Raw genomic sequence first — 25,881 nt, 5'->3', positions numbered from 1 at the left:
CTAAAGTCACCACGTCACCTGATTTTTCCTGGATTTGCACTATAGCATGTCACCTTTCTAGCTCACTTTTTATGGACTTATAGTTACATAGTAGGTGAGGTTGAAAAAAGACACAAGTCCAACCTATGTGTGATTATGTGTCAGTATTACATTGTATATCCCTGTATGTTGTGGTCATTCAGGTGCTTATCTAATAGTTTCTTGAAGCTATCTCCCCGCTGAGACCACCGCCTGTGGAAGGGAATTCCACATCCTTGCCGCTCTTACAGTAAAGAACCCTCTACGTAGTTTAAGGTTAAACCTCTTTTCTTCTAATTTTAATGAGTGGCCACGAGTCTTGTTAAACTCTCTTCTGCTAAAAAGTTTTGTTTCTATTGTAGGGTCACCAGTATGGTATTTGTATATTGAAATCATATCCCCTCTCAAGCGTCTCTTCTCCAGAGAGAATAAGTTCAGTGCTTGCAACCTATCCTCATAACTAAGATCCTCCAGACTCTTTATTAGCTTTGTTGCCCTTCTTTGTGCTCGCTCCATTTCCAGTACATCCTTCCTGAGGACTGGTGCCCAGAACTGGACAGCATACTCTAGGTGCGGCCGGACCAGAGTCTTGTAGAGTGGGAGAATTATCGTTTTATCTCTGGAGTTGATCCCCTTTTTAATGCATGCCAATATTCTGTTTGCTTTGTTAGCAGCAGCTTGGCATTGCATGCCATTGCTGAGCCTATCATCTACTAGGACCCCCAGGTCCTTTTCCATCCTAGATTCCCCCAGAGGTTCTCCCCCCAGTGTATAGATTGCATTCATATTTTTGCCACCTAAATGCATTATTTTACATTTTTCTACATTGAACCTCATTTGCCATGTAGTTGCCCACCCCAATAATTTGTTCAGATCTTCTTACAAGGTTTCCACATCCTGCGGAGAAGTTATTGCCCTGCTTAGCTTTGCATTGTCTGCAAATTCAAAGATTGAACTGTTTATCCCATCCTCCAGGTCGTTTATGAACAAATTAAATAGGATTGGTCCCAGCACAGAACCCTGGGGAACCCCACTACCCACCCCTGACCATTCCGAGTACTCCCCATTTATCACCACCCTCTGAACTCGCCCTTGTAGCCAGTTTTCAATCCATGTACTCACCTATGGTCCATGCCAACAGACCTTAATTTGTACAGTAAACGTTTATGGAAGGTTACTTCCTATACAATATTAGCACTTTAATAGATTTTGATGAATGATCTATGTGCTTTTCTATTATTGTAATATTAGTCTACACAAAGTTTTTTCCACTATTGTCACTTGAAGCACTTGCACTTTATTCTTATATACTGGTTACTCCCTAGTATTGGACGTTTACTACCTAGGATTTATTCCATATATTTTTTATTGTTTATTTGTTTACCTAGAGTGCAACATCACGCATTGCTTTTTATTTTTTAGTACAGTAAAACAGTTGAATGATATACCTGCAAAGTAAACACAATAAAATACAGTAACAATAAAACATTACAGTATAGCATAAAATACAGTAACAATAAAACGACAACTATTTTTGGCTTTTTCATTTTTTTTTAAGTTTTATTTTTATTTTTTTACATTTTTATTATAACTACAAACGTTCCAGTTTAGGGTCTCTCAAAATGCAATGGCCATCTCATCTTTCGAGACCCTGTGTGAAAGTGTGCCCTAGGACTGTGCCGTGCTGTACCCTATACTAATACTCAACTAGTGTGTGTGGTAGCAACTGAAAACATCCCCGATGCAGAAAGCAGGTTGGCCTGGTCAGGAGGGACAATAATAGTGGGCGTCATGCCTATGTTTGGGTTTTCCACTGACACATCTTCCTTGGGGTGCACTTTGGGTAGGGGTACCAGGGAGGACATCTGGAAAATGCCTCTCATGCAGCCGGCTCACTGGATTTTGATTGGGAAATTGGGCCACAGTATCATCTGGATACAGAAGGGCTGTGATGATCTCTTCCTGGAATTTTAGGAAGGATCCAGTTCTTCCGGTCGCTTTGTATAGTACATAAGCATTGAACAGAGGCAATGGAATAGGTACAGTATACAGACACTTTTTGTACCAGCGTCTGGCTTTACGGGCAATTACCGTATTTATCGGCGTATAACACGCACCGGCGTATAACACGCACCCCAATTTAGGAGGGAAGTTGAAGGGAAAAAAACTTACATTTAAATGCCCTTCATTGCAGCCTTGTCAGTGCAGCCTTGTCAGTGCAGCCTTCCCCAGTGCAGCCTTCCCCAGTGCAGCCTTCCCCAGTGCAGCCTTGCCCCAGTGCAGCCTGGGATCCCCTGTCCCTGCTTCCAGGGCTTCAAAATCGCAGTCCGCGATTTGAAAATGGCGCCGCCGGCGCCGAAGTACACAGAGCCGGTCCTCGGCTCTTTCCGGCGGCTCACGTTTACTTTCGGCTCCACTCGTAGTCCCGAGCGGAGCTATCCGAGTAGGTTCGGATAGCTCCGCTCGGGACTACGAGTGGAGCCGAAAGTAAACGAGAGCCGCCGGAAAGAGCCGAGGACCGGCTCTGTGTACTTCGGCTCCGGCGGCGCCATTTTCAAATCGCGGTCCGCGATTTTGAAAATCTGACAGCTCGGGATCGGCGGGGATCGGCGTATAACACGCACCTGCGACTTTCCCCTGATTTTAAGGGGAAAAAAGTGCGTGTTATACGCCGATAAATACGGTAATTACGGCCCCATCATCTGGTCGTTGAAGTCCACCCCTTACATTTTAAGGTTGTATTTGTGGACACAGAGGGGCTTCTCAACATAGTAATTTGGACTGCTGTGTCTGCGTGAATGGAAGACAGAACAAAAACGTTCCGTTTGTCCTTCCATTTCACTGCAAGCAATTCATTGGACCTCAAGCAGGCTCTCTCCCCCTGTCTAAGTCAGGTATCTACAAGCCGCTGGGGAAGCCCGGGCGACTGGATCGCACAGTGTCATGTGCGCCAATTCCTAATTGAAAAAAAAAAGGGTCTAAAAAGTGGCACGCTTGTATAAAAATTGTCCACATATAAATGGTACCCCTTTTGGAACAAGGGTGACAAGTCCCAAACAATCTTGCCACTGCTCCCTATTTAGTCTGGGCAGTCATGTGGCTCCACGCTGCTATTTTTTCCCTCATAAACCAGGAAACTATATGTATAGCGTGTTGCCCTGTCACAGAGCTTATGCATTTTGACCCCATTTCTGGCACGCTTGCTAGGGATTAACTATTTGAAAACAAGGCAGCCAGAAAATTTAATCAGGGACTCATGAATGCAGACATCTTGATCAGGGATAAACAAGGCTGCAAATTGTTGTTTGAAGTGGTTTACGAGGGGCCGCATTTTGTGGAGCCAATCATATTCAGTGTCACTCCAAGGACGACAGAGTTCATTGTCGAAGTGCATGAACCGCAAGATTTGCTCATATGTAGTCCTGGCCATGGCAGCAGAGAACAGGGGCATATGATGAATTGGTTCAGTGGACCAATATGACCGCAACTCATTCTTTTTAGTAATGCCCATGAGGAGGGAAAGGTCTTAAATTCAGGAACCGTTATAGGTTTCCAGCCAAATTCTCTAGCAAGAGTCAAATTTGGATTTGCGGCGATGAATTGTGGGCTCCCAATCAGGACTTGCAAGCCCAGTGGGAAGCCACAGGTTTTAATTGTGCAGCATTACAGTCTCGGGCACTGTGCAGGTCAGCTGCTGGCTTTCTAACAACCAATGCCGTAGGATGATGAGGACGGTGGGCACCTGAGGACATCCTTGTTTGCCCAACTCTGTCAGCACTAGGGTCACATGCGCTGAATAAGGGAGAGAAACTGAGGGGGAAAAAAATGCTGGAATATTAGTACCAGTGTGAAAAGGTGCATTTGCTCTGTAATAATAAAACATCTCTTAGACTGCGTTCACATCTCGGTGTTTTGAATCGCGGGCAGATTTGCCGCGATTCTGCCCGCAATTTCGAAGCGCCGAGGTGCGAATGACAACAGAAAACACATTTAAGGGGGGGCGGAGCCGGCGGCCAGAGCGGATGGCGGTGTGAGAGCTTAGCTCTGCCACAAAGACAGCGGCTCACAGGGCACAGAAACAATCGAAAATAACATCCCTAGAGAGGGGAGATAGTGGAGAACACCGAGGGCATGATGAGTAAGAGAAAGGAGAGAGAGAGGGGCCACGGAAACAAACGGAATTCTTCCCTCCTGTGATGGACCAGCCGATCCAAGATAGCGCCAGCGCTGGGACCTGTGTTCCCACAGCATCAGCTAACATGCCCTGCCATCCTGTACTATCCGGGGGGTGAGTCACCTGATACAGGCCATCCACTGCCATCTTCAGCATTTAACAGCCCTGTTAAGCAAAAACTGAGGCTGGGGGAGCAGGGAGGTATGAAGGATGACACAGAACTGGAGGGGGAAGAAATGGAAGCATCTACCTCATGAGGCCAGCACATAGATGCCATCCCTACTACAGGGCAACCCATCATTGACACTACCATGAAGGAGATGCTGCAAACATTAAGGGGGGCTCTCCAGCAAGATATGGCAGCTTTTATGAGATTCACAAAAACAGAAATAACTGCAGTTAGCAATAGAGTGGAGTATGTGGAGAAAAAAAAAAATGGAGGAATTTACACTAGCGGACAATGAGCTGGTAGATGCCCACTTTGATGTGGAAGCTGAGATCAAAGCTATGCGCCTCAAAATGGCAGCTATCGAGGACAGGTCCCACAGGAACAACCTCAAATTTAGGGGGCTCCCGAATCCGTTATACCGGCTGACCTGCACTCATTCCTTCAAAAGCTTATGACAATGGCTCTCCCATTCCTGGGGCATACTGACAGTGTCATAGACAGAGCCTACAGACTGCCAAAGCCGTCGTACCTACCTGAGAAAACCCCAAGGGATGTGATAGCTAGAATCCATTTCTACCATGTGAAGGACCAATTAATGCAATACTACAGACAACACCCTGCACTCCCAGACCCCTTTGCAGGGATCGCTATATATGCCGACTTGTCCCAAGCTACCATGACGGCGAGACACAACCTAGTGCCAATTACTAAAATCCTGCGTAACCACAAAATTATCTACAAGTGGGGCTTTCCAGCCAAACTGCTAGTCGAAATGCACAACGAATCACACTCCATAACTTCGCTAGACAGAGGCATGGCACCCCTCCAGAAATGGCATCTACTCCCGCTGAAAGGCGACACTGCTGGCCCTGGGCCATTCCTGGAGCAACGTCAAAACCACCGCCAAAACAGGAGAAGTAAATAGTGCTCCACTGCAAGAGCCTCACGGCCTATACACCAGCATCAGTACACTCCTCAAAGTGCACTTAGCCTCGGTGCCTTTCGGCTTCAACACATGTCTTCTGTGACACTTCACTTAATGCCGGTTGTTCGGCTGACACTTGAACTGTTCTTAATCCCACATTTATATCTGTGATATTTCCCGTATTCTGTTCTCAACAACATGTGAAAATTGCAGCTAGCAAGTTAGTGCCTATCTTTGTTTGGCTTAGTTTTGAAGAACTCCTTAATGGTTATTCAAAATATTTCAACATGCACATTTCCTACACTGAAGTCTCATCTCGTCTCATACTGAATTCCACCACTGGATGGCGGCAACGCACCACCTACTATACAAATGAATCTTAAAATAATGACATTTAATGTGAGAGGCTTGAATAGCCCACACAAGCACAGAACTCTCTGGAAATCAGCAATGGACTTACACTGTGATGTTCTTTGTGTGCAGGAGAATTTCCTCACATCTTTACAGCAAATGACTCGGCCAAAAAAAAAAAAAAAAAAAAAAGGCGTACTAAACGCTATCAAGGACTCTGTATCGTTTTCCTTAATTCAACAGCATATTGACCCTCAAGGGCGCTTCATCATTCTGGTTGCAGAACTCAACAGCAAAATCTACACCCTGGGGAACCTATACGCACCTAACATAAAACCCCTGAAGTTTATCCGTAAAGTCGTTAAGCTTGCCAAGCAAATGTTGAAGGGTAATTTACTGTGGTGATTTTAACATGATCTTAAATGATGAACTTGATTCCTCTTCAGTGGCTCAGAGAAGGAGACCTACATTAGGTCCTCTATGCTTAGAGGAAAGGCTTTTTGATCCATGGCGATGCCTCCGAACCACTGAAAGGGACTACATACACTATTCAATTGCTCATAACAGTTATTCAAGAATAGATTTCTTTCTTACAGATGTGTACACCCTACAGACCATAGGCAAAGCGGATATCCACAACATCACATGGTCAGATCACGCACCGGTGACCATTGAGGTTGTGGATACAAGCACTAAAAACCCCTGTGGCACAATAATACCTTCCTTCTACCGCAGCCTAAATTAAGAGATGAGATTGAAGGAAAAATACAGGAATACTTCACAATTAATGACACTGGTGACTGTTCCCCCCACGACAGTTTGGTGTGCACACAAGGCAGTCGTCAGAGAAACTCTTATACAAATTGCCTCTAGAGAAAAGAAAAAGAAACTGCAGCGCATAACTACACTGCAAAAGTCCATAGCTGACTTAGGAGCGAAACACAAAAATCCCACTTTCTCTTCTACCCTGGTACGAAAAAACCTTAATTATTGCCGTGAGGAACTGAGACAGGAACTTAGGGCAGAATATGACATACATATTTCAAAAGACTTAAATTATCATTTTATGCACAAAACAATAGAGCAGGGAAGTTGCTGGCCTCCCAACTCAAAAAACGCCAAGCACGCTCCAACCTCACGCCACTTTACGTAATCCGAAAGCCATAGCTAATGCATTCAAAGACTACTACCACTCCCTCTACAATCTTAACGCTGATCCTGGCACTCACCAACCCACTGAAGTCGAGATCAATAAGTTCCTTGAAGGTATCCAATTACCCTCGATTGATGACACCACTCTGCAGAAACGTAACTACCCATATACTGTAACAGAAGTTGAAGCGACTATTAAAACCCTTCCTATGCATAAGGCACCTGGAGCGGACGTTTTTTTCCGCTGAATACTACAAGGCTTTTAATAAGCTGATTACCCCCAAACTAGTTGAAGTCTTCAAAAGGGGCAGCAAAATCTGTCTCTTTCCCGAGAGAGATGCTATAAGCGGTCATAGTAACACTACCCAAACCTGGCTAAGACCCGTCAATCCCCCAAAATTTTAGGCCCATATCATTACTGAACACGGATCTTAAAATATATGCCAAAACCCTAGCTAACAGATTAATGGAAATCACCCCATCCCTTATAGGCCTAGATCAAGTTGGCTTTGTAAAAGGCAGACAGGCACCTGACGGGACTAGGAGAATGCTCAACTTACTGCGTTTTGCAGAAGTGACTAAAGAACCTAGCTTATTCCTAGCCCTGGACGCTGAAAAGGCCTTTGACAGGGTCCATTGGGGATACCTGTCTAAGACCTTACATAAATTTAGTATATCTGTGAATTAACTGAAAACAAAACAATATACTTTAACAACGACTTAAAATTTAATTGATACTTTAAATTCAAATTGAAATGACCCAAGTCACGCCTCGACTTGGATGTAGATATAATTGCATTAATACCCATAGTGACTGGGAAGATAGCGTTCTATGGTTTATGTGTTACGTTTTATATTTTATTTTACATCTTTTCATACCAAACTGGAAATGCATTTTCACAATAGGGGAATTCTACAGATATATTTTACCATAACTCAAGGCTTATTCCCCCTTTGCGTAGGAAATCACCTACAAAATTTCTGAATGTAGCTCTTTTTTGTCTCATACTATGTTGTAGTACTTACAATGTTGTACAATATGATGTACTGTTTTACTTGGCTTTGGGCTACTATGTGACGTTTACTTACATGCTTTCATTACTGTAACTTATGTGAAAACTCAATAAAATATGTTATAAAAAAAAAAAAAAAATTGGTATATCTGGGATGATCCACTCAGCGATCATGTCATTATATTCCAGCCCCTCTGCCCAAGTCTCTACTTCCAGCTTACTCTCAGATCCATTTGATCTCTCAAATGGGACCCGTCAAGGATGCCCATTGTCCCCGATAATTTTCTCACTAGTTATAGAGCCCCTACCAGAATACATAAGATCCAATAAAGCAATACAAGTTATCAACATAGGCACCGACAGTCACAAACTAGGTTTGTTTGCTGACGATGTTATACTGACTATAACCAAACCAGAATCTATCCCAGTAATACAATCCCTACTGAACAAATTTGCAGAGGTCTCCTTCTATAGAGTTAACACAACTAAATGTTATGCCCTCACACTAAAAACATGACAAAGGAAGCAGTCAAACTCAAAAAGGAGTTCCCCTGTAATTGGGAGCCCTCTCGATCACTTACCTAGGTATACAGATTACCTCATTCTCCACTAAAATTTACTCAAGTAACTACCCTCCTCTGCTCACCAAAGTGGAAGAGGAACTGAACCAGATCGGCAAACTCCACCTGACATGGCTTGGAAGGATTGCTGCTTACCAAATGCAAGTTTTGCCCAAACTGTTATACTACTTTAGAACACTACCTATCCCCATATCTCAGTCATTCTTCTCGCAGCTAACAACATGCTTGCGGAAATACATATGGGCAGGGAAAAAACCTAGGATAGCACTAACAAATCTATATAAAGCTAAACAACTTGGGGGCGTAGGTCTTTCCAATGCGCAAGAATACTATAGAGCTGCAGTACTTGACCATATGAAATATTGGTTCTCTTGCCAAACAGACAACAGATGGACACAAATAGAAAGAGAAATTACCCCAGGGCACAATCTTCCAGCCTTAGCAATGGCTGCCACCCTGCACCATAGCCCATCAATTCCTCCTTACCCGACCATACAAGCCACAACAGCAACATGGTCCTCACTGACGAAGCAAAAATTTGCTAACACACCAATATGTACACTACCAGTACCCTTGGCATCCTACGAATACCTAATTCTGGGGCTATCCACCCAATCCTGGGCAAAAAAGGGGGTGCACTTCTCTACAGCCGATATACCAGATCCAGATGCACTAGAAAGGTATAAAACTTACCAGATACAGCACTATAAACTTTCGAACCAGGCCCACCCCATAAAAATACCTATATCGGTATGGAACTATCTAAAGAACAAGCAACCAAGTAAAATAAAAGGGATAGCTTTATTTTATAAGTCTACCTCCCCCCTATATATTCAGGTTAAAACACCAAACATGATAAAATGGGAAAGGGATCTACAAAAATAATTTACACTACCCCGATGGCATTTAGGTATACGATATAGCAGCAGGTCCTCAGCGTGTGTAGACCATTGGGACAATACCCAGAAACTACTTCACAAATGGTACCGCACGCCTTTACGCATAAACAAAATGAATCCAAACACCTCACCAATGTGCTGGCCAGATTGCAGTGGTACTGGCAATCTCCCTCACATACTTTGGAGCTATGTAGTGATACGTCCTTTTTGGGAAAAGGTGATGTCCCTTATCCAAGAAACAACGGGGCATAGGTGCGCGCTAATCCCATCTTTAGCATTACTGAGATTGGGTATTGAGCAGTTCCCCCCCACTAACAAGAAAAGTGCATAGATCTACTCCTTATGCATGGGTTTATGAGTTTGTTTATCAACTAATAACAATGTACACAAGTAGCTTTGACGTGAATGAGCTCTTCAGCCCTTCTCCAGGGTTGGGGGCGGGCCTCTTCATAAATGTATGTTTCAAAGCCTGCTCACAGTATGAACCCAAAGGGGGTGACAGGTTTTAGCTCACTGCGACACCATCTTATATTGCATTATGAAGAGCCTGCATATGATTAGATATACCTTAATAACCTGTCTTGTGTTAACACTACTATCTACTGTAATAATCAATAAAAAATCTATTGTTAAAAAAAAAAAAAACACATTTAAGATGCCATTCATTTAAATGGCACCTAAAATCGGTGTGGTTCTGCCACAATTGTCACGCAATAAATCATGCTGCAATCGCCTCAACCGGCATCGCATGAAGTGCTTGAGTGCTATTTTTTATCCTTTTGGAATAAATCTTAATTGCATCGTGTATGGGAGTGCTGCCATCCTTTTTTTTTCTACACATATGCTTCTGTTGCAGTGACAGGGTGTTTATCCCTAACAACGAACTTTTAATTCTATTCCAGTTTGCCTAACCCACCTGGAGCAGCTGAACTCGTTTAGCTTTCATTTGGATTTTCATTGCACAGGCTGGCTCAGTGAGGAGACGGCTTACAGACTTTTCCTGAGGAGTTTGATTTATACAACATGAGCACTTTACCAGAGAATGGTACGGGGGGGGGGGATATTGAAGAACCCGTTGCGGTCAGTCGCTCCCTCACCGGTGCTTATATACACCATTGTGGATGATGATATCAGTTCCCTCAAATGTATTTTTTTGCAAAAGGGAGCGCCTCGTGATCAAGGAGGTTAAATCGTTTTGGGACAAAAATACGTTGACTGGGTATCTCACTCTTGAGAGGATCCCAAGGGGGTTAAGAGTAAAGAAATTCTCCACGTATGAGTTCACTGATGACAATCTCAAAAAACAGTGGACAGATACACTTACTTTTTGCTCACTGGAGTTTGAGGATTATTGTGAAATCCAAGACTGATGTGATGGAAAAACTGCAAAAGGAGATTGCAGACATCAAGGAGGAGATTCTTCCTTTCAAGGATACCCCCTCATTTAAGAAACTGTACCTCAAGTTAAGTGAGAAATTGGGTCACATTGAAAAGGGGAATAATAGAGGTCAAGAAGGAAGTTGTTACGTGATCGATTTTGACTGAGTCAAATATGGTATACGTCTAGGAAACTGTCTACTTCGTCTAATAAGGAGAAACATGTCAGTTTTTCTGACACGGAGGTATTCAATCACACTCTAGCTGACTCCGGATCAAATTAATCTGTGGACAGAAATCGGGGAGTGGGTACCCATTATGTTGTTGAGCCTCATTTAAACACGCAACATGGTCTCCTTCAAAAGAAAAAGGGGAAGGGAAGGAGACATCCCATAAGAAAATCAGGAGAGGAGGGAGGAGGGAAAAGTCACTACAATCTAAGGGTTCAACAACCGAGGATTTCTCAGGCATCCTGAATTTGTCCATGAAAGAATTAAGCACATCAGAGATGTCATTGCTTGCCAAAGGTTTGAATTTTTGTCCTGTAAGACACTTTAATTTGAGACTATTTTGGATGTGAATAAGTTTGCACACAAATTAACACTCCGTAAGCATCACTTTCAGGACACTCAGGAAGCTTTCCAGGTCTGTAGCGATTAATCCATAGGATCTGAGGTGTCCATGTGTATGGGGTTACAGGAATTGTGTGCTATACAAGACCTTGAGGAGTTGCAGGGGGAATCTACTGGTGATCAGGAGGGAGCTGACACCTCACTAATGGAATTACTCTTCAGGTCACGATCGGATTTCTACCCTGTGAACTCCAGAGGTAAATCTTTAGATCCAATTCAGAAGTCTATTGAAAAAGAGTTAACAAGGTTGGCATCACGTACAAGTAGCACAGGATTCATTCATAATGATAATCTCACCAGAAGTGAACGGGATGCCGTATAGGCCCCTTTCACACGGACGGATAGAATGGTGCTTTTAGCTGCGGATTTTCAAATTTTCTACCGCAGCTAAAAGCACACAATGCTTTCCTATGGCCCCATTCACACACTGCGTTTAGCTGCGAATTAGATACATGCGGTTCTGTGCGGATAGAAAAAATAGAATTGACTGCGTCCAGGATCGATTTAGCGCAGCTATCTGCACATAACCGCAGTGCACTGTGTCAGCTGCGGATAACAGCGCCGAGCTGCTCATCGGGAAAGGAAAAATTATTTTCTGCTCTTAATAATGTACACAAAACTGGTCAGGCTGTAATTCAAGTCTGTATTTGCAATGTAGTGTGTGGCTGTTACTCAGCTCTGCCAGCACAGACCACTGCAATGTGAGGGCAGGAGGTAGCAGTTTTACAAGGACATAAAATAAAAAAAGACAAGTGAAATTCTGTCACAAATTATAATATGTAGGGTACAAGATTATAAAGTGATGAAAATGTTTGACATTTCCAACTGGGCTTTAAAGAATTGAATATTGCCCAGGCTATGGGCTGCTGCACAAGCAATCAGCAGGTACATGTTTTCAACCCAGCAAACACTTGTAGGCGGAGTAGTGTTTGCAGTCTCATCACTGCTGATTTTTAACAAGTGCCAAGCAGCATCCGGACTCTGTTCCACTCATCGAGAAGAATGACCAGCCTGATGTAAGCTGTACAGACTAGTAGGTGATCTTATGTGTGCTTTAACAAACTTGCAGTGTTTCCTGGACACATTAGTAATTTTGCATTCGATATACATCAGCATCCACTCATTTCTAATCTTTTTACTACAGAATAAAGGAAACGTCACTTCATGAAAGTGTTTCAGAGTTAAATATGTAAAACAGAACCAACGTGCCTTATATCCCCCTCTGCATTGCTTGTGCTCCTTGCTGTTTTCTCATCATTGGCATCCCTACAATTGTGCACAGCCTGTTCTAGCAGATGGATGAAAGATGTAGACCAGGAGCACAGTATTCCATATGATCTGAATTCTTTCCACACATATTTCTGTAACACTTTGTCTCAGAAATCTTGCCACTACAACACACATTTTGGACTGTCTATCGCTGTTTGTATGCTTACCCAAGTCAGATAACGTTAAAAATGTAATAAAAAAAAAAAAATAGGTATATATTTGTAAATAAAGCTTTGTGTTTTAGAAGTAAAGCGGAAATTCAATATTTTATGTACGCTACTCTATAATTCACTAGTACTTAGTACTAGTAAAATTACAAAAATGGCCATCAGTATGATGAAGGGTAAACTAACCCCATGTATGTGTTATTCTTTATTCTACACCCACATTAATTATGCAAACTTACAAACTGATAATTTGAGCAGATGGTTTCAGTGCCAATCCTAACTTAGAAACTGGCAAATGCTGTACTTTAGGTGAGGAGAAAGCAGGGTGAATTTGAATTAAATCAAGTCGATTTTAATCATGATTTAAATCGCTAGAAAAATAGCATGATTTAAATCAACTTGATTTAAAATCATAATTTTTTAAAGTGCAACTGTCATCTCTGTCTGGCAGCGGCTCCTCCTCTGACCCGCTGTTGACTCACTGACAGTCCCATTCACTTTAATGGGACGGCTGGTGAGTGGATGCCCGCTAACAGGCACTGCCATGATGGATCTGAAATGACAGGTGCTCTTTAACCACTTGCCTAAATCCCCAGGACTCTTCTATTATCATCAGGAGTTCAGATAAGGGTGGTTTGGTGGTTATTCCGGACTCCCTTTCATACCAACAGGAGGCTTTCAGGCAGTTGTCATATGAAAACACCTATGAGATTAAGGGGTAATCCCACTGTTGAATTCAAAAAGATGTTAATAGATTTTTTTCTAAATTCCAGCTCCCCTATGTACCAATATAGCATTCATGTACTTTTTTTGCAAAAATATCAGAGCTTTCCATAAAATCTACAGACACTTACGTTTGGAATCATGGCTGGAGGACAGTTAAGCCTCGTACACACGATCGGATTTTCCGCAGACAAAACCTCAGACTTTTGTCCGAAGGGCATTGGCCAGGATCTTGTCTTGCATACAAACAGTAAGGAATTGTCGGCCAACAAACACGAACGTAGTGACGTACTACATGTTTTTTCAGCTCTTTAGCGCCACCCTTTGGGCTCCTTCTGCTAATTTCGTTTTAGTATAAGTTTGGTGAGTGTTGATTCGCGCTTTTCATTTTGCCTATTGCATATTCAGGTAGAGGCGGCAAAGATTGTTCGCCGTAGATCGATTAGGTATGAATTCGGATTGATCTGGATGTACAAATTTAATCACCACCTTTGAGAGTCTCGTGGCAATGATTTTAGTAAGTAACTTTAGATCCGTATTTAGCAGGGAGATGGGTCGATGGGATTCAGGTTCTTTCCCTGGCTTCACCAGGACTACCACCAACACTTCATACATAGAACTCGGTAGAGAATCTAAGGAGTGGGCATTGTTAAGTGTATGAAGTAACTCCGGTAAGAGTATCCTCTCAAATTTTATATAATTCGATAGGTAAGCCATGGTTACCTGGGGCCTTAGAATTCAGGTATGTGGCCAGTGCGAGTTGTAGTTCCTTAAGGGTGAGGGGTGCATTTAATTGTTTTTTTTATCCTCCTCCTAAAGCTGCGGGAGTTGCATGTCGTCCAAAAAGTCAGACAATTCAGCTGCAGGTTAAGACACTTTTGAGGAGTATAAATCCTGGAAGAAGGTACAAAACCTCTTCAGTATGGAAGGGGTAACTAACCACTTGAGAAGGTGATATGGCTAGTCTATGTATAATCTGGGAGGGTTGTTGGGATCTGGCTATCATAGACAGCATATGTCCAGTTTTCTCACCCTCCTCAAAGTATGTTTGAGAGGTGAAGAAACGCTTAATTGTCAGCTTGCTGTTGCTGTGGTAAAGTTTCTGTGCATCTATCCACTGCCTCTCATGGTCATGCAGGAATTTTTCTTCAGCTTTATCTACTGCTAGACTGGCATCCTTGGCCTACTGTCTGCTCTTGGTCTTAATTTTAGCAATCTCTTTAATGCACATACCTCTAATGAAGGCCTTCAGGGTATCCGATACCACCCCGAAAGTGGCTTAAGGCTTATCTACTAAAAAGTTTCTAATGTGAACATGCTTGAGTTCAGTGTCAGTAAACAGCTGAAGCCAGAATGGGTTTAGCTTCTAATGGACAGGCAGTCTAGCCTTATGGAAGTTTAACCAGAGTTGCACTGGGGAATGGTCAGAGAGGCCCCTAGGCAGGTAGGTCACCACAGAGTCAACGAGTCATGGCATTTCCCAGTGCAAAATTTATACGCAACAGCGTAGCGTGCGTCAATGAATGGGGGGAGAATTGGGCCCTGAGTGGGAACTGACATCTCCATAGATCCATCAACCCAAGTTCAGCTATAAATTTGGCTAAAGTAGCATTGTTCTGGGGCCCTTCAGGCAGTACTTTTTGTGTATGTCAAGTGAAGTATCCAGTGCACTGTTGAAGTCGCCTACGACATATACTGGGAGCTGTGGATGCCTAGCCAAAAACCTAGATAAACATTGCAGTACTAACAGTGTAAAAGGCGGGGGCACATAAACATTAGCAATTACACAGGCATGAGATTCCCACATACCCATCAGAAAATAAATCTACCCTCAGAGTCTATTTGGGCGTCAAGTTTAGTGAATAAGGCAGTCCTGGAGAACAATATACTAACCCCTATAGAGTATCTGGTGTGCACAGAGTGATACTGTGCAGGGTATTTAGACACATGAATAAGTCTGGTAGTGTCACTGGTGAGGCGAGTCTCCTGTAAGCAAATAACAGCGGGAGACTGGTATGAGAAAATGATGTTTCAGGAGAGGACAGAGTCTACCTGTTTACCCATTTAAAAAGGAGAAATGTGGAAAAGTCCCCAGACCAACGTAGGTCCGGTCTGTGGATGAGGGACCCAACGATCCAATCAAGCAGATTCCCATGATAACTTTTGTGCAGTAGGCACTCCATGTGGCTGGAAGCAGTCGCCTCACTCTTGGGTACAGAGTTGAGAGGCAGCGTAAAGCTGTAGAATGATCTGCAGAGGTAGAGCCCACCCAACCAGGGCTGAAAAACAACAATAACAAAAAAAATGAAAGGAACATGAACAGTCATCCTATCAAAAATATGGAAGTTCCAATTGGAAAGCCTTCCAGGTGTGCCCCGCAGGGCTATGTGGGGGGGGGGGGGGGGGGGACAAGCGAGGGCTAGGACCTCGTGTCGGAGAGACCAGTAGACAAGTTGCTGCTAAAAGATGTAATACACCAGCAAGTTTAGTGTTCCTCTTTGGGTTCCATTGTTAGCAAGGTGAGTAAACAGAATAAGTGAAGGCAGGTTAGCGTGTTTCTAGCTCGGGCCGTCATCTCGGGCAGCAGCTCGTAGGTGTCGCTCATGCCGGTCAAGCCAGTTGGCAGCCATAGCCGGGTTTTCAAAGAAGTGTACAGACCCATCTGCAACTATACGTAGTTTGGCTGGGTAAAGCATGGAATACATCACTGATATTGCTCGCAGGCGTCTCTTTACATCGCTGAATCTGGCCCTGTTTTTGGACGGCTGCTGAGAAATCCAGATATATGGATATTCTGGTGCCCTGTATTTCCAGATTAGCTTTTTGTCTAGCCAGGCGAAGGATAATATCTCTATCTTTATAGTGTAAGAGATTCCACTCTGGCCGCCGTATCTGTCGCTTTAGCAGCAGTCATTTGAACATCTTGCTGAAGTGGAGGCAGCTCATCCTCCAGGGTGCTCACAATCCAAAGCAGTGGCCCTTTCCCTTATCTTTTGCATGTCATGCCTAACCTGCATTATACCTTCTTTCAGACTTCTATCTTCTGTGGACAGTTCAGTGAGTGAGGAGCCATAGGTATAAACTGTAGTTAGAATGTCAGCAGGCAGGGTTCTCTGCTCAGAGTCAGGGGGGTCTGCTATGGAACTCCACTTTAACAAAGCCTGTCCAAAGCCTTGCTTTGAAGCAAGTGTAAACTAGCCGTTAATGTGTTGAAGCCCAACTGCCTCAATACTGGGCACTTTCACCCCCTTCTTGCCCAGACCAATTTTCAGCACCCTCCCCAAGCCACACTCGGGATTGCATTGCAAGATCCTGGTGCAGGTTACTTACCTTGTCTCCAGGATCCTCCAATGTCCCCCAACTGTGTCTGCGGGCTCTGTCCTCTTCCTCTGTGTACTGGGCTCCGTTCCCTGCGAGAGTTGCGACGGACGGGGGCGGAGCCTAGCAGCAAATTCAAAAAAATAGAAAATTCATAACACATACAGTACACTGTAATCTTACAGATTACATTATTGTATGAAATCATTTCACATCCCTTTTGTCCCTAGTGCTTTGTCCAGTGCACTGCATGCAGTTTTATATTATAAAATACTTTCTTCTGCCTGGAAACTTGAGATTGCCCATAGCAACTAAAAAGTGTCCCTTTACATCAAAAGTGTTTTTAGGCCAGCTCGTAAACAGCGATAGTAAATTAGAACACTTGCAGAATTGAGCGATAGTGACTCGTGAGGAAAATTTTATTATTTGTTATAGTTATTTATTATATTATAATTTACAATTTTGTGTTTCAAACTTTATCATACCGGGGATGTCTACTAGACTCTTGTTTGGACAGATTTTAGTGTGTTATTGCTAAGTACAGGCCAACACCAAATTTCTATGCAAAACAATTGTACCGCTTTGAGACGCAAAAATCGGACATAATCATACCGCCAGGGAGGTTAATAAAATTTCCCAAGGATACTTAGAATGGAGGGGCCTGGTGTCACTGGCAGTCAACTTAACAATGCTCAGGCAAGATCAGTAGCAGATATAAAGCAAAACAGCTCTGGTCTTTTCCTAGAAGCCTTTTTTAATCCAAATCCTTTACACTTGGCCCAAATTTACCATCAGACAAAATGTTTTTATAAACCTTATTTTGGAGATTTGCTCTCTTTTAAAAGCATATCAAAATTTAAAAATATAATTATTGCCGTTTACCAGTCCTCGGCTGTGGTGGTTATATAAGCTTTCATTTTTCAAGCGAACAACATTTTTGGCATGTACAGAAAATTGCCTATTGTTCTTGCCAAAAATGCAGTATGTTCCTCACTTCCTATTAGCTGAAGAGAAAACACAAACATTCTTATCTCTAGGGTTGTCCCAATACCGAGTATTTGCAGGAGTACTTGTACTCGTGCAAATGCTCCCAATGCCTAGTCCGATACCTGGACACTCAGGAACAAATCAGTGTGGCAGCAGCTGCGAAGTTATAAATCACCGGTTTCCCTATGTGGCTTTCAATAAAAGCAGCTGACAGCCGTGGAGGGGAGAGGAGGAAAACAGGGAGATTGGTGATTATAACTCCCCCCCACCAATTGTTCATAAGTGTCCCCTGTATCCTCCTCTGTGTTCCTCTGATCTGCCCCCTGTCCTCCTCTGGTGCCGCTGCCCCTCCCACGTGCTCCTCCGGTCCCCCATCACCAAGATTTTTCAGGATGGAGAGCAGAGGAAAAAGCCAGTATATATGTCATTTACCAGCTCCTTCCTTTTCCAAAATGCACAGTCAGTGCTTACTGACTCTGTCCATTCATAACTGAGCATCGTAAACTGTGTTGTGAATGGAGAGGAGCCGCTGTCTCCTGTCCATTTATGTTCAGTGCAGCCGAGGCTGCTAAGAAAAGGACTGGGGAGTCTCTATCTTCTGTTACTTTCCATGTCTCAAAGGGGAGATGTCAGGGGTCTGTTTAGACCACTGACCTCTCACCAGAGCGCCCCTACCCCCACCAAAAGTGGTAAAGTAAAAATTTTAAAATAAAATATGAAACAAACATTGACACTGCACCCCCCCCCCCCCCCCAAAAAAAAAGGAGTATACCCCTCTCATTTTTGTACAAATTTATATGTGTAAATTTGCTGTCCCCTCAAAATACCTCAACACGAGTGAGTACACCCCTAAATGAAAATGTCCAAATTGGGCCCAAATTGTCAATATTGTGTGGCCACCATTATTTTCCAGCACTACCTTAACCCTATTGGGAATGGAGCCTCACAGGTTGCCACTGGAGTCCTCTTCCACTCCTCCATGACGACATCACGGAGCTGGTGGACGTTAGAGACCTTGCGCTCCTCCACCTTCCATTTGAGGATGCCCCACAGATGCTCAATAAGGTTTAGGTCTGGAGACATGCTTGGCCAGTCCATCACCTTTACCCTCGGCTTCTTTAGCAAGGCAGTGGTCATCTTGGAGGTGTGTTTGGGGTCATTCTGTTGGAATACTGCCCTACGGCCCAGTCTCTGAAGGGAGGGGATCATGCTCTGCTTTTGACTTTTTCCCTTTTATTTTCACCTGTTAATCCAGTCAATGCCTCATGCACACTAGCTCCTTAGCCCCTGTGCATGAGGTTTGGGTGTTTTCCTACTGGCAGAAGGCAGAGTTGCATCATCCAGCCTCACTGTCCTGTAGAACTATGAGAGGCTGAAAGCTATTGCAGTCTGACAGGGCAAGATTGTGCATTGAGTGGTAGTATTTAGGGCAGTACACACCCAGAGAAAAATGCTTGGAATGCATGAAGTTTACCTCTCATAGCAGGGCTTGAAGGGTTTACCTGTGTCTAGTGCACTAATAGACTATAAATAGCTGCTAGCACCACAATTGACAAATTTTGATGAAACCATATAACAAGCCTTTGTATGAACAAGCATTAGATCAAAACCATTAGACAATAATTCTGATATAAAGTGCAGAAAATAAAAACGTGACCATATATAGTCCAAAGGAATCTTGAAAGGTGAAAGTCTCAACGTAGGAGGCCACCATGATGCACCCCAAAGTTCATAAGTGGCAACAGAAGGGTGTCTAATCACTCCATGAATTCCACCGCAATGTATTGATCCACCACCAAGAATAGTGCAGGTACGCTTACCAGAAAATATGGACCCAGAAACCCTTCGGCAATGAGTCAACAAAACTGGCGTGATTTCCAATCACATATGGCAAGATACAAAGAACAAACTTTTGTAAGCACTGAAGGAACCTGTAATGGTGGGGGTGCTACTCTTTTAAAGAAGTTGAGATCAGATGACATTTTAATATATTTTTCAACTGTTTAGAAACAGGCCCCTTTATAAAGCAGCAGTATTGCAGCCAGCACATTTAAAAAGCCACTGTGTTTTGATCTACAAACATGCAGTTGTTTTTTTTTTTTTTTTTAATTCTGAGCCTCCTAACAAAATCTTGTGCCTATACTCTACTACTACCAGAGGACAACGTCATTTTCACTTTATGAAGGACTTTAAAATGCAGGCACAACGTAAAGCAAAAATTTTGGTGTCCTGGTGACAGTGGTAGTTCTCTCCATTATAAATTAGGGTGTACTAGTATACAACGGCACCCATGCCAAGGAGTACTTGAGCTGAGATCCATGTCATTAGGTAAAATTACATTTCACAAAAAAGTATTTTAATAAAGCTACAAAATACTGATTCAACTCTGAAAATGAAGGTGATGAGTACTTTGAAAATGTGTGGTAACCTTAATGCCAATTTAGTTTGTACAACCCCTGGCAAAAATTATGGAATCACCAGTCCCTGAGGATGTTCCTTCAGTTGTTTATTGTTGTAGAAAAAAAAGCAGATCACATGGCCAAAAACTAAAGGCATTTCAAATGGCAACTTTCTGGCTTTAAGAAACACTAAAAGAAATCAAGAAAAATAATTGCGGTGGCCAGTAACAGTTAGATTTATAGAACAAGCACAGGGAATAAATTATGGAATCACTCAATTCTGAGGAAAAAATTATGGAATCATGAAAAACAAACAAAATAACACTCCAACACATCTCTAGTACTTTGTTGCACCACCTCTGGCTTTTATAACTGCTTGAAGTCTCTGAGGCATTGGCTTAATTAGTGATAAACAGTACTCTTCATCAATCTGGCTCCAGCCTTCTCTGATTGCTGTTGCCAAATCATCTTTGCAGGTTGGAGCCTTGTCATAGACCATTTTCTTTAACTTCCACCACAGATTTTCAATTGGACTGAGATCTGGCCTGTTGCAGGCCATGACATTGACCTTGTGTCTTTCTTCAAGGAATTTTTTCACAGTTTTTGCTCTATGGCAAGATGCATTATCTTGATAAATGATTTCATCATCCCCAAACATCCTTTCAATAGATGGGATAAGAAAAGTATCCAAAATTTCAGTGTAAACCTGCGCATTTATTGAAGATTTAATGACAGCCATCTCCCCAGTGCCATTACCTGACATGCAGCCCCATATCATAATTGACTGTGGAAATTTGCATGTTTTCTTCAGACAGTCGTCTGCATAAATCTCATTGGAACAGCACCAAACAAAAAGTTCCAACATCATCACCTTACCCAATGCAGATTCGAGATTCATCACTGAATATGACTTTCATCCACAGTCCACGATTGCCTTTCCTTAGCCCATTGTAACCTTGTTTTTTTGTGTTTAGGTGTTAGAGATGGCTTTCTTTTAGCTTTTCTGTATGTAAATCCCATTTCCTTTAGGCGGTTTCTTACAGTTCGGACTCCAGTTTCCTCCCATTTGTTTTGTTGTACATTTTCTGTTTTTAAGGCATATTGCTTTAAGTTTGCTGTCTTGACACTTTGATGTCTTCCTTGGTCTACCAGTATGCTTGCCTTTAACCACCTTCCCATGTTGTTTGTATTTGGTCCATGTTTTAGACACAGCCGACTGTGAACAACCAACATCTTGTGCAACACTGCGTGATGATTTACCCTCTTTACCTACATACTAACAAGCAGATTTAATCCGATGCAGTCGTTAGTGTTTGTAATGAAAATTTACAGGGTGATGCCATAATTTTTTCCTCAGAATTGAGTGATTCCATAATTTATTCCCTGTGCTTGTTCTATAAATCTAACTTACTTGCCACCACAATTTTTCTTGATTTCTTTTAGTGTTTCTTAAAGCCAGAAAGTTGCCATTTGAAATGCCTTTAGTTTTTGGCCATGTCTGTGATCTGCTTTTTTCTACAACAATAAACTGAAGGAACATCCTCAGGGACTGGTGATTCCATAATTTTTGCCAGGGGTTGTAGTTAACTTGCCTGGGGCCTGCAGCAATTCTGTTTGATGGGTTTTTGTAAACTCACTCAGACTTTATATAGCAATGTATATGTTAGCATGTCCGATTTAAAAAAAAAAAAAAATTTTGGTACCCATAAAAATTGGGTATTCTTGTACATGACCATTCATAGCTCGTCAAGTTGAAAGAAAAAAAAAAAGAAATTGGAGCAAGGCATGCTCCAATTTGCTACAGCAGGGGAAAAAAAAAAAAAAGCCTTCCTGATCCCCCAACGGGATAAAGGCTATAAAGCTGGGCCAGCAACAGATCAATTGCAATGCCTCTCAGTGCAGCAAAAGCCATTAGAGAAGGTTTTTTCTCTCAGCTGTGTCATGTCATGGGAGGACTTCTCTTACTCTGCCAAGCACTGCTCCTTCTGAAGAATGGTGAGTTTTACAGAGGGGGGGGGGGGGGGGGGGGAGAGATTTGTGCTGTGGGCAATTTTTAGTTTACAGGGGGTAGCCGTTTGCAAGGTAAAAGGGCAGTTTTGCTTGTGAAGCAAGATTTGTGTATTAGTTACTTCTGACCTCCAAAACCTAGGTTACATACTGACTTCCAAAATCTGTTACACTTACTTCTGACCACCATGTTACTACCAATATCCAAGTTGCTTACTCTGACCCCTGAACTCTGAAGATACAGCCATGAAGATTCCAAGAACAAATGAAGATTTCACACTGCTAAAAATTACTGTTCAGATGTGAGGGGTTATTTCTCATTAATTTACACCTAAAGACCAGGTGACCCTGCAAATTGGACAGTTTTGTTTATCTAAATACTTCCAAATAAAACTGACTGGTGTGCATGAAAAGCCAGACACACACAACCTTAACCAGTGAATACCTAAAGATTAGCAAAGGGGGCATGAATAGTTGGGCAAAAATCAAACTTACAGATTTGCTAAACCATTATGGTCATTTAGCTGTATGATTACAGAAAGTTCCATTAGATTAAATCCTAGATTTTTGCACACCATTTAGAACATGACCTGCTCTCAAAATGTAGACACAGAACACATGTTTTGATAAATGGGTTTTATTAGACATAGCACAAGATCCAGATTTCTTGAATTTAATCTGTAAAAGAAAACATTTGATATATTAGTATTGCATAGTGTGGATAAAAACAAAAACAAAAAAAAAAAAAACACACTTAACTACACACTAGACTTCACTACATTATGGCACACTCCTGCACAGATAATTGCCATACTGCAATTTATGCATGTCAATGCAATGCCCAACAGTAAATATCTGCCTTACTGAACTGGGAGGTACAGACATTTTTCCTGCTAGAAAGTGGCGATACAACTCATCTATCCAACTTATTTAACCCCTTTGCAGTAGGGATGCACCGAATGACGGTTTTAAAAAAATATTTTTATACAGGAGATGGTGAGAGACTGGGGACATGGTACAGGAGATGGTCAGAGACTGGGGACATGGTACAAGAGATCAATGCAGGCAGCCTGTGGAGAGGAGAGCTGCCGCCTGTTTGATCACAGCACCGGGAACATCACAGCCAATAGGACGGGTGATCTGTCTATCAAAGTGCCCGAACAAGGGGAAGGGGCTGTATGTGACGGCGCGCAGCGGGGAACACACAGCTATTAAAATGAAAGCTGTGATGTTCACGGTGTTGTAATCAAACAGGCCGCGGCTCTCATCTTCTACGCTATAGGAAGCCCCCTGATAGGCAGCACCAGGGGCGGGGCCCCACCCCATTCGGTATCGGCAAAAATTTTCGCTTTTTGCCAAAAGGGCCATTTTCGGCCGATATGTTTCGGTGGCCAAAATTTCGGTGCATCCCTACTTTGCAGTTTTTGCACACATTTAAAAAAATCATTTCAAGCATGAAGCCAAGTTGAAACCCCAAACATTTTCTAAAATCAGAAAGCCTGAATACCATATATACTCTAGTATAAGCCAACCCAAATATAAGCCAAGGCACCAAATTTTACCAAAAAACTGGGAAAAACGTATCGACTCGAGTATAAGCCTAGTTTGTGAAATGCAGTAGCTACTGGGTAAACTTGTGCCCATCTGCAGCTGTACCTTTCATAACCAACACAGCGGGTGTCACAGCTGCAGATGGGCACAATGAGGCTGCACCCTCACTCGAGTATAAGCGGGGGGGGGGGGGGGGTTGCGCTTTTTCAGCATAAAAAAAGTGCTGAAAAAGTCAGCTTATACTCTAGTATATACGGTAAATGGTAGTTTCAAATTTTTTAATCACACAGTATTAGCACAATAGGTTATGAATTCAGTCAAATACCATACATTGAGCATTTGAGCTTAGTATCACATCTAGAAGCACTCTCATTCTCCTGCAATCACCTCTGCTATAACGATTTAGTCCAACACCAAGCGGTCAAAAGATTGCCCACCCCTTATGATTGACAGACTGGAGAGGCAGAGTTGGTAGGCATGTTAGTCCAGGAAGCAAGTGATATCAAATCTCCACCTCCCCAATCCTAACCAGTTAGGAGACTTGGGTAATATCACGCAAGTCATAAGTACATTACATAGCGGTAATGAGTTTGTTCTCTTTGAGAAAGATTAAGGCTTACAACCTCTAAATATTTTAGGTCAGACAAATGCATTGCCCAATTATTTGGTTAAATATCAGGTGAGGTTGCAAAAAACAGACACCAAACATGACAAACTTTAAAACTGCATGCACTCATGAATTGACATACTTTAGTACCCAAAAATTTCCATAGGTGACACTTTAAAAGTTCCTACAGGTCCCCCTTCCTGCTATTTTTTTTAAATCACATAAACACATAGGACCAAAATGTCCCTTATGCGATTACAATTTGCTATAACAGGTTCTTCTAACAAGACATCAGGGGTTTATTAGACCCCTGATGTCTCACCAGCCATCCACTGAAGCAGATTCGAGCACATTGCGTCCGTGTTCATCCTAGATAGAGGATATCAAAACACAAGTTTGCTGGTTTCCCCTACCCGGCAGCACCCACCATGGGGTCGTGGGCTTGCACCAGAGATCAGTGGCAGCAATCAGGTGGCACACAGTCACTAGGTCACTTCCACCTTACATAGTTGGTGAGGTTGAAAAAAGACACAAGTCCAACCTATGTGTGTGATGTGTCAGTATTACATTATATATCCCTGTATGTTGCGGTCATTCAGGTGCTTATCTAATAGTTTCTTGAAGCTATCAATGCTCCCCGCTGAGACCACCGCCTGTGGAAGGAATTCCACATCCTTACAGTAAAGATCCCTCTACGTAGTTTAAGGTTAAACCTCTTTTCTTCTAATTTTAATGAGTGGCCGCGAGTCTTGTTAAACTCTCTTCTGCGAAAAGTTTTATTTCTATTGTAGGGTCACCAGTACGGTATTTGTATATAGAAATCATATCCCCTCTCAAGCGTCTCTTCTCCAGAGAGAATAAGTTCAGTGCTCGCAACCTTTCCTCATAACTAAGATCCTCCAGACCCTTTATTAGCTTTGTTGCCCTTTGTACTCGCTCCATTTCCAGCACATCCTTCCTGAAAACTGGTGCCCAGAACTGAAAGCATACTCCAGGTGCAGCCAGACCAGAGTCTTGTAGAGTTGGAGAATTATCGTTTTATCTCTGGAGCTGATCCCCTTTTAATGCATGCCTATATTCTGTTTGCTTTGTTAGCAGCAGCTTGGCATTGCATGCCATTGCTGAGCCTATCATCTACTAGGGCCCCCAGGTCCTTTTCCATCCTAGATTCCCCAGAGGTTCTCCCCCTTAAAGCCAACAGTTAGCTTGTCAGATTTACATGCACTTTAGAGATAAAGTAACTAACCTTTTACTCTTCAAGCTGCTGGACTGTTCCTTTTTCTGAGACATAGATACCGTCCAAGAATTTTCGGATATCCTTGTTCTTCACTGTGGTGGCTTGCTGGATCAATGCAGCTAAGAAAAAAGGCAGTAAAAAATGTAATTTAACTTCCGATCACACTTTGTATCACATGACAAACTATAACAAATTGTAAAGAGTTATATGTTGTGCAGAGCAGAATATAAATGAGAATACTCTGCTATCACACAGTAGTAAATATTTTACAGACCGAAAAAAGCTGAACATCGAGCCCTAAAACGAACACCAACAGCCGATCTTT

At 42.6% G+C, this 25,881-nt stretch overlaps 1 protein-coding gene across 1 annotated transcript in view; it reads right to left on the bottom strand.

Moving 5' to 3' along the window:
- Positions 1 to 22,778: 22,778 nt before the first annotated feature.
- RPL9 (ribosomal protein L9) overlaps positions 22,779 to 25,881 on the bottom strand; it is a 15,842-nt gene continuing 12,739 nt past the window's right edge. The window contains exons 7-8 of the mRNA XM_073608685.1: positions 25,566 to 25,675; positions 22,779 to 22,839 (exon numbers count right to left, since the gene is read on the bottom strand). Of these exons, the coding sequence (XP_073464786.1) occupies positions 25,569 to 25,675 (107 nt within the window). The 3' untranslated portion in view covers positions 22,779 to 22,839; positions 25,566 to 25,568. The remainder of the gene's footprint in view (positions 22,840 to 25,565; positions 25,676 to 25,881) is intronic.

The sequence above is a fragment of the Aquarana catesbeiana genome, linkage group LG01, assembly GCF_042186555.1.
Source record: "Aquarana catesbeiana isolate 2022-GZ linkage group LG01, ASM4218655v1, whole genome shotgun sequence".
Taxonomy (NCBI): Eukaryota; Metazoa; Chordata; class Amphibia; order Anura; family Ranidae; genus Aquarana; species Aquarana catesbeiana.
Note: the sequence above shows the minus strand (reverse complement) of the source record. Positions and strands in the feature narration are given on the sequence as shown.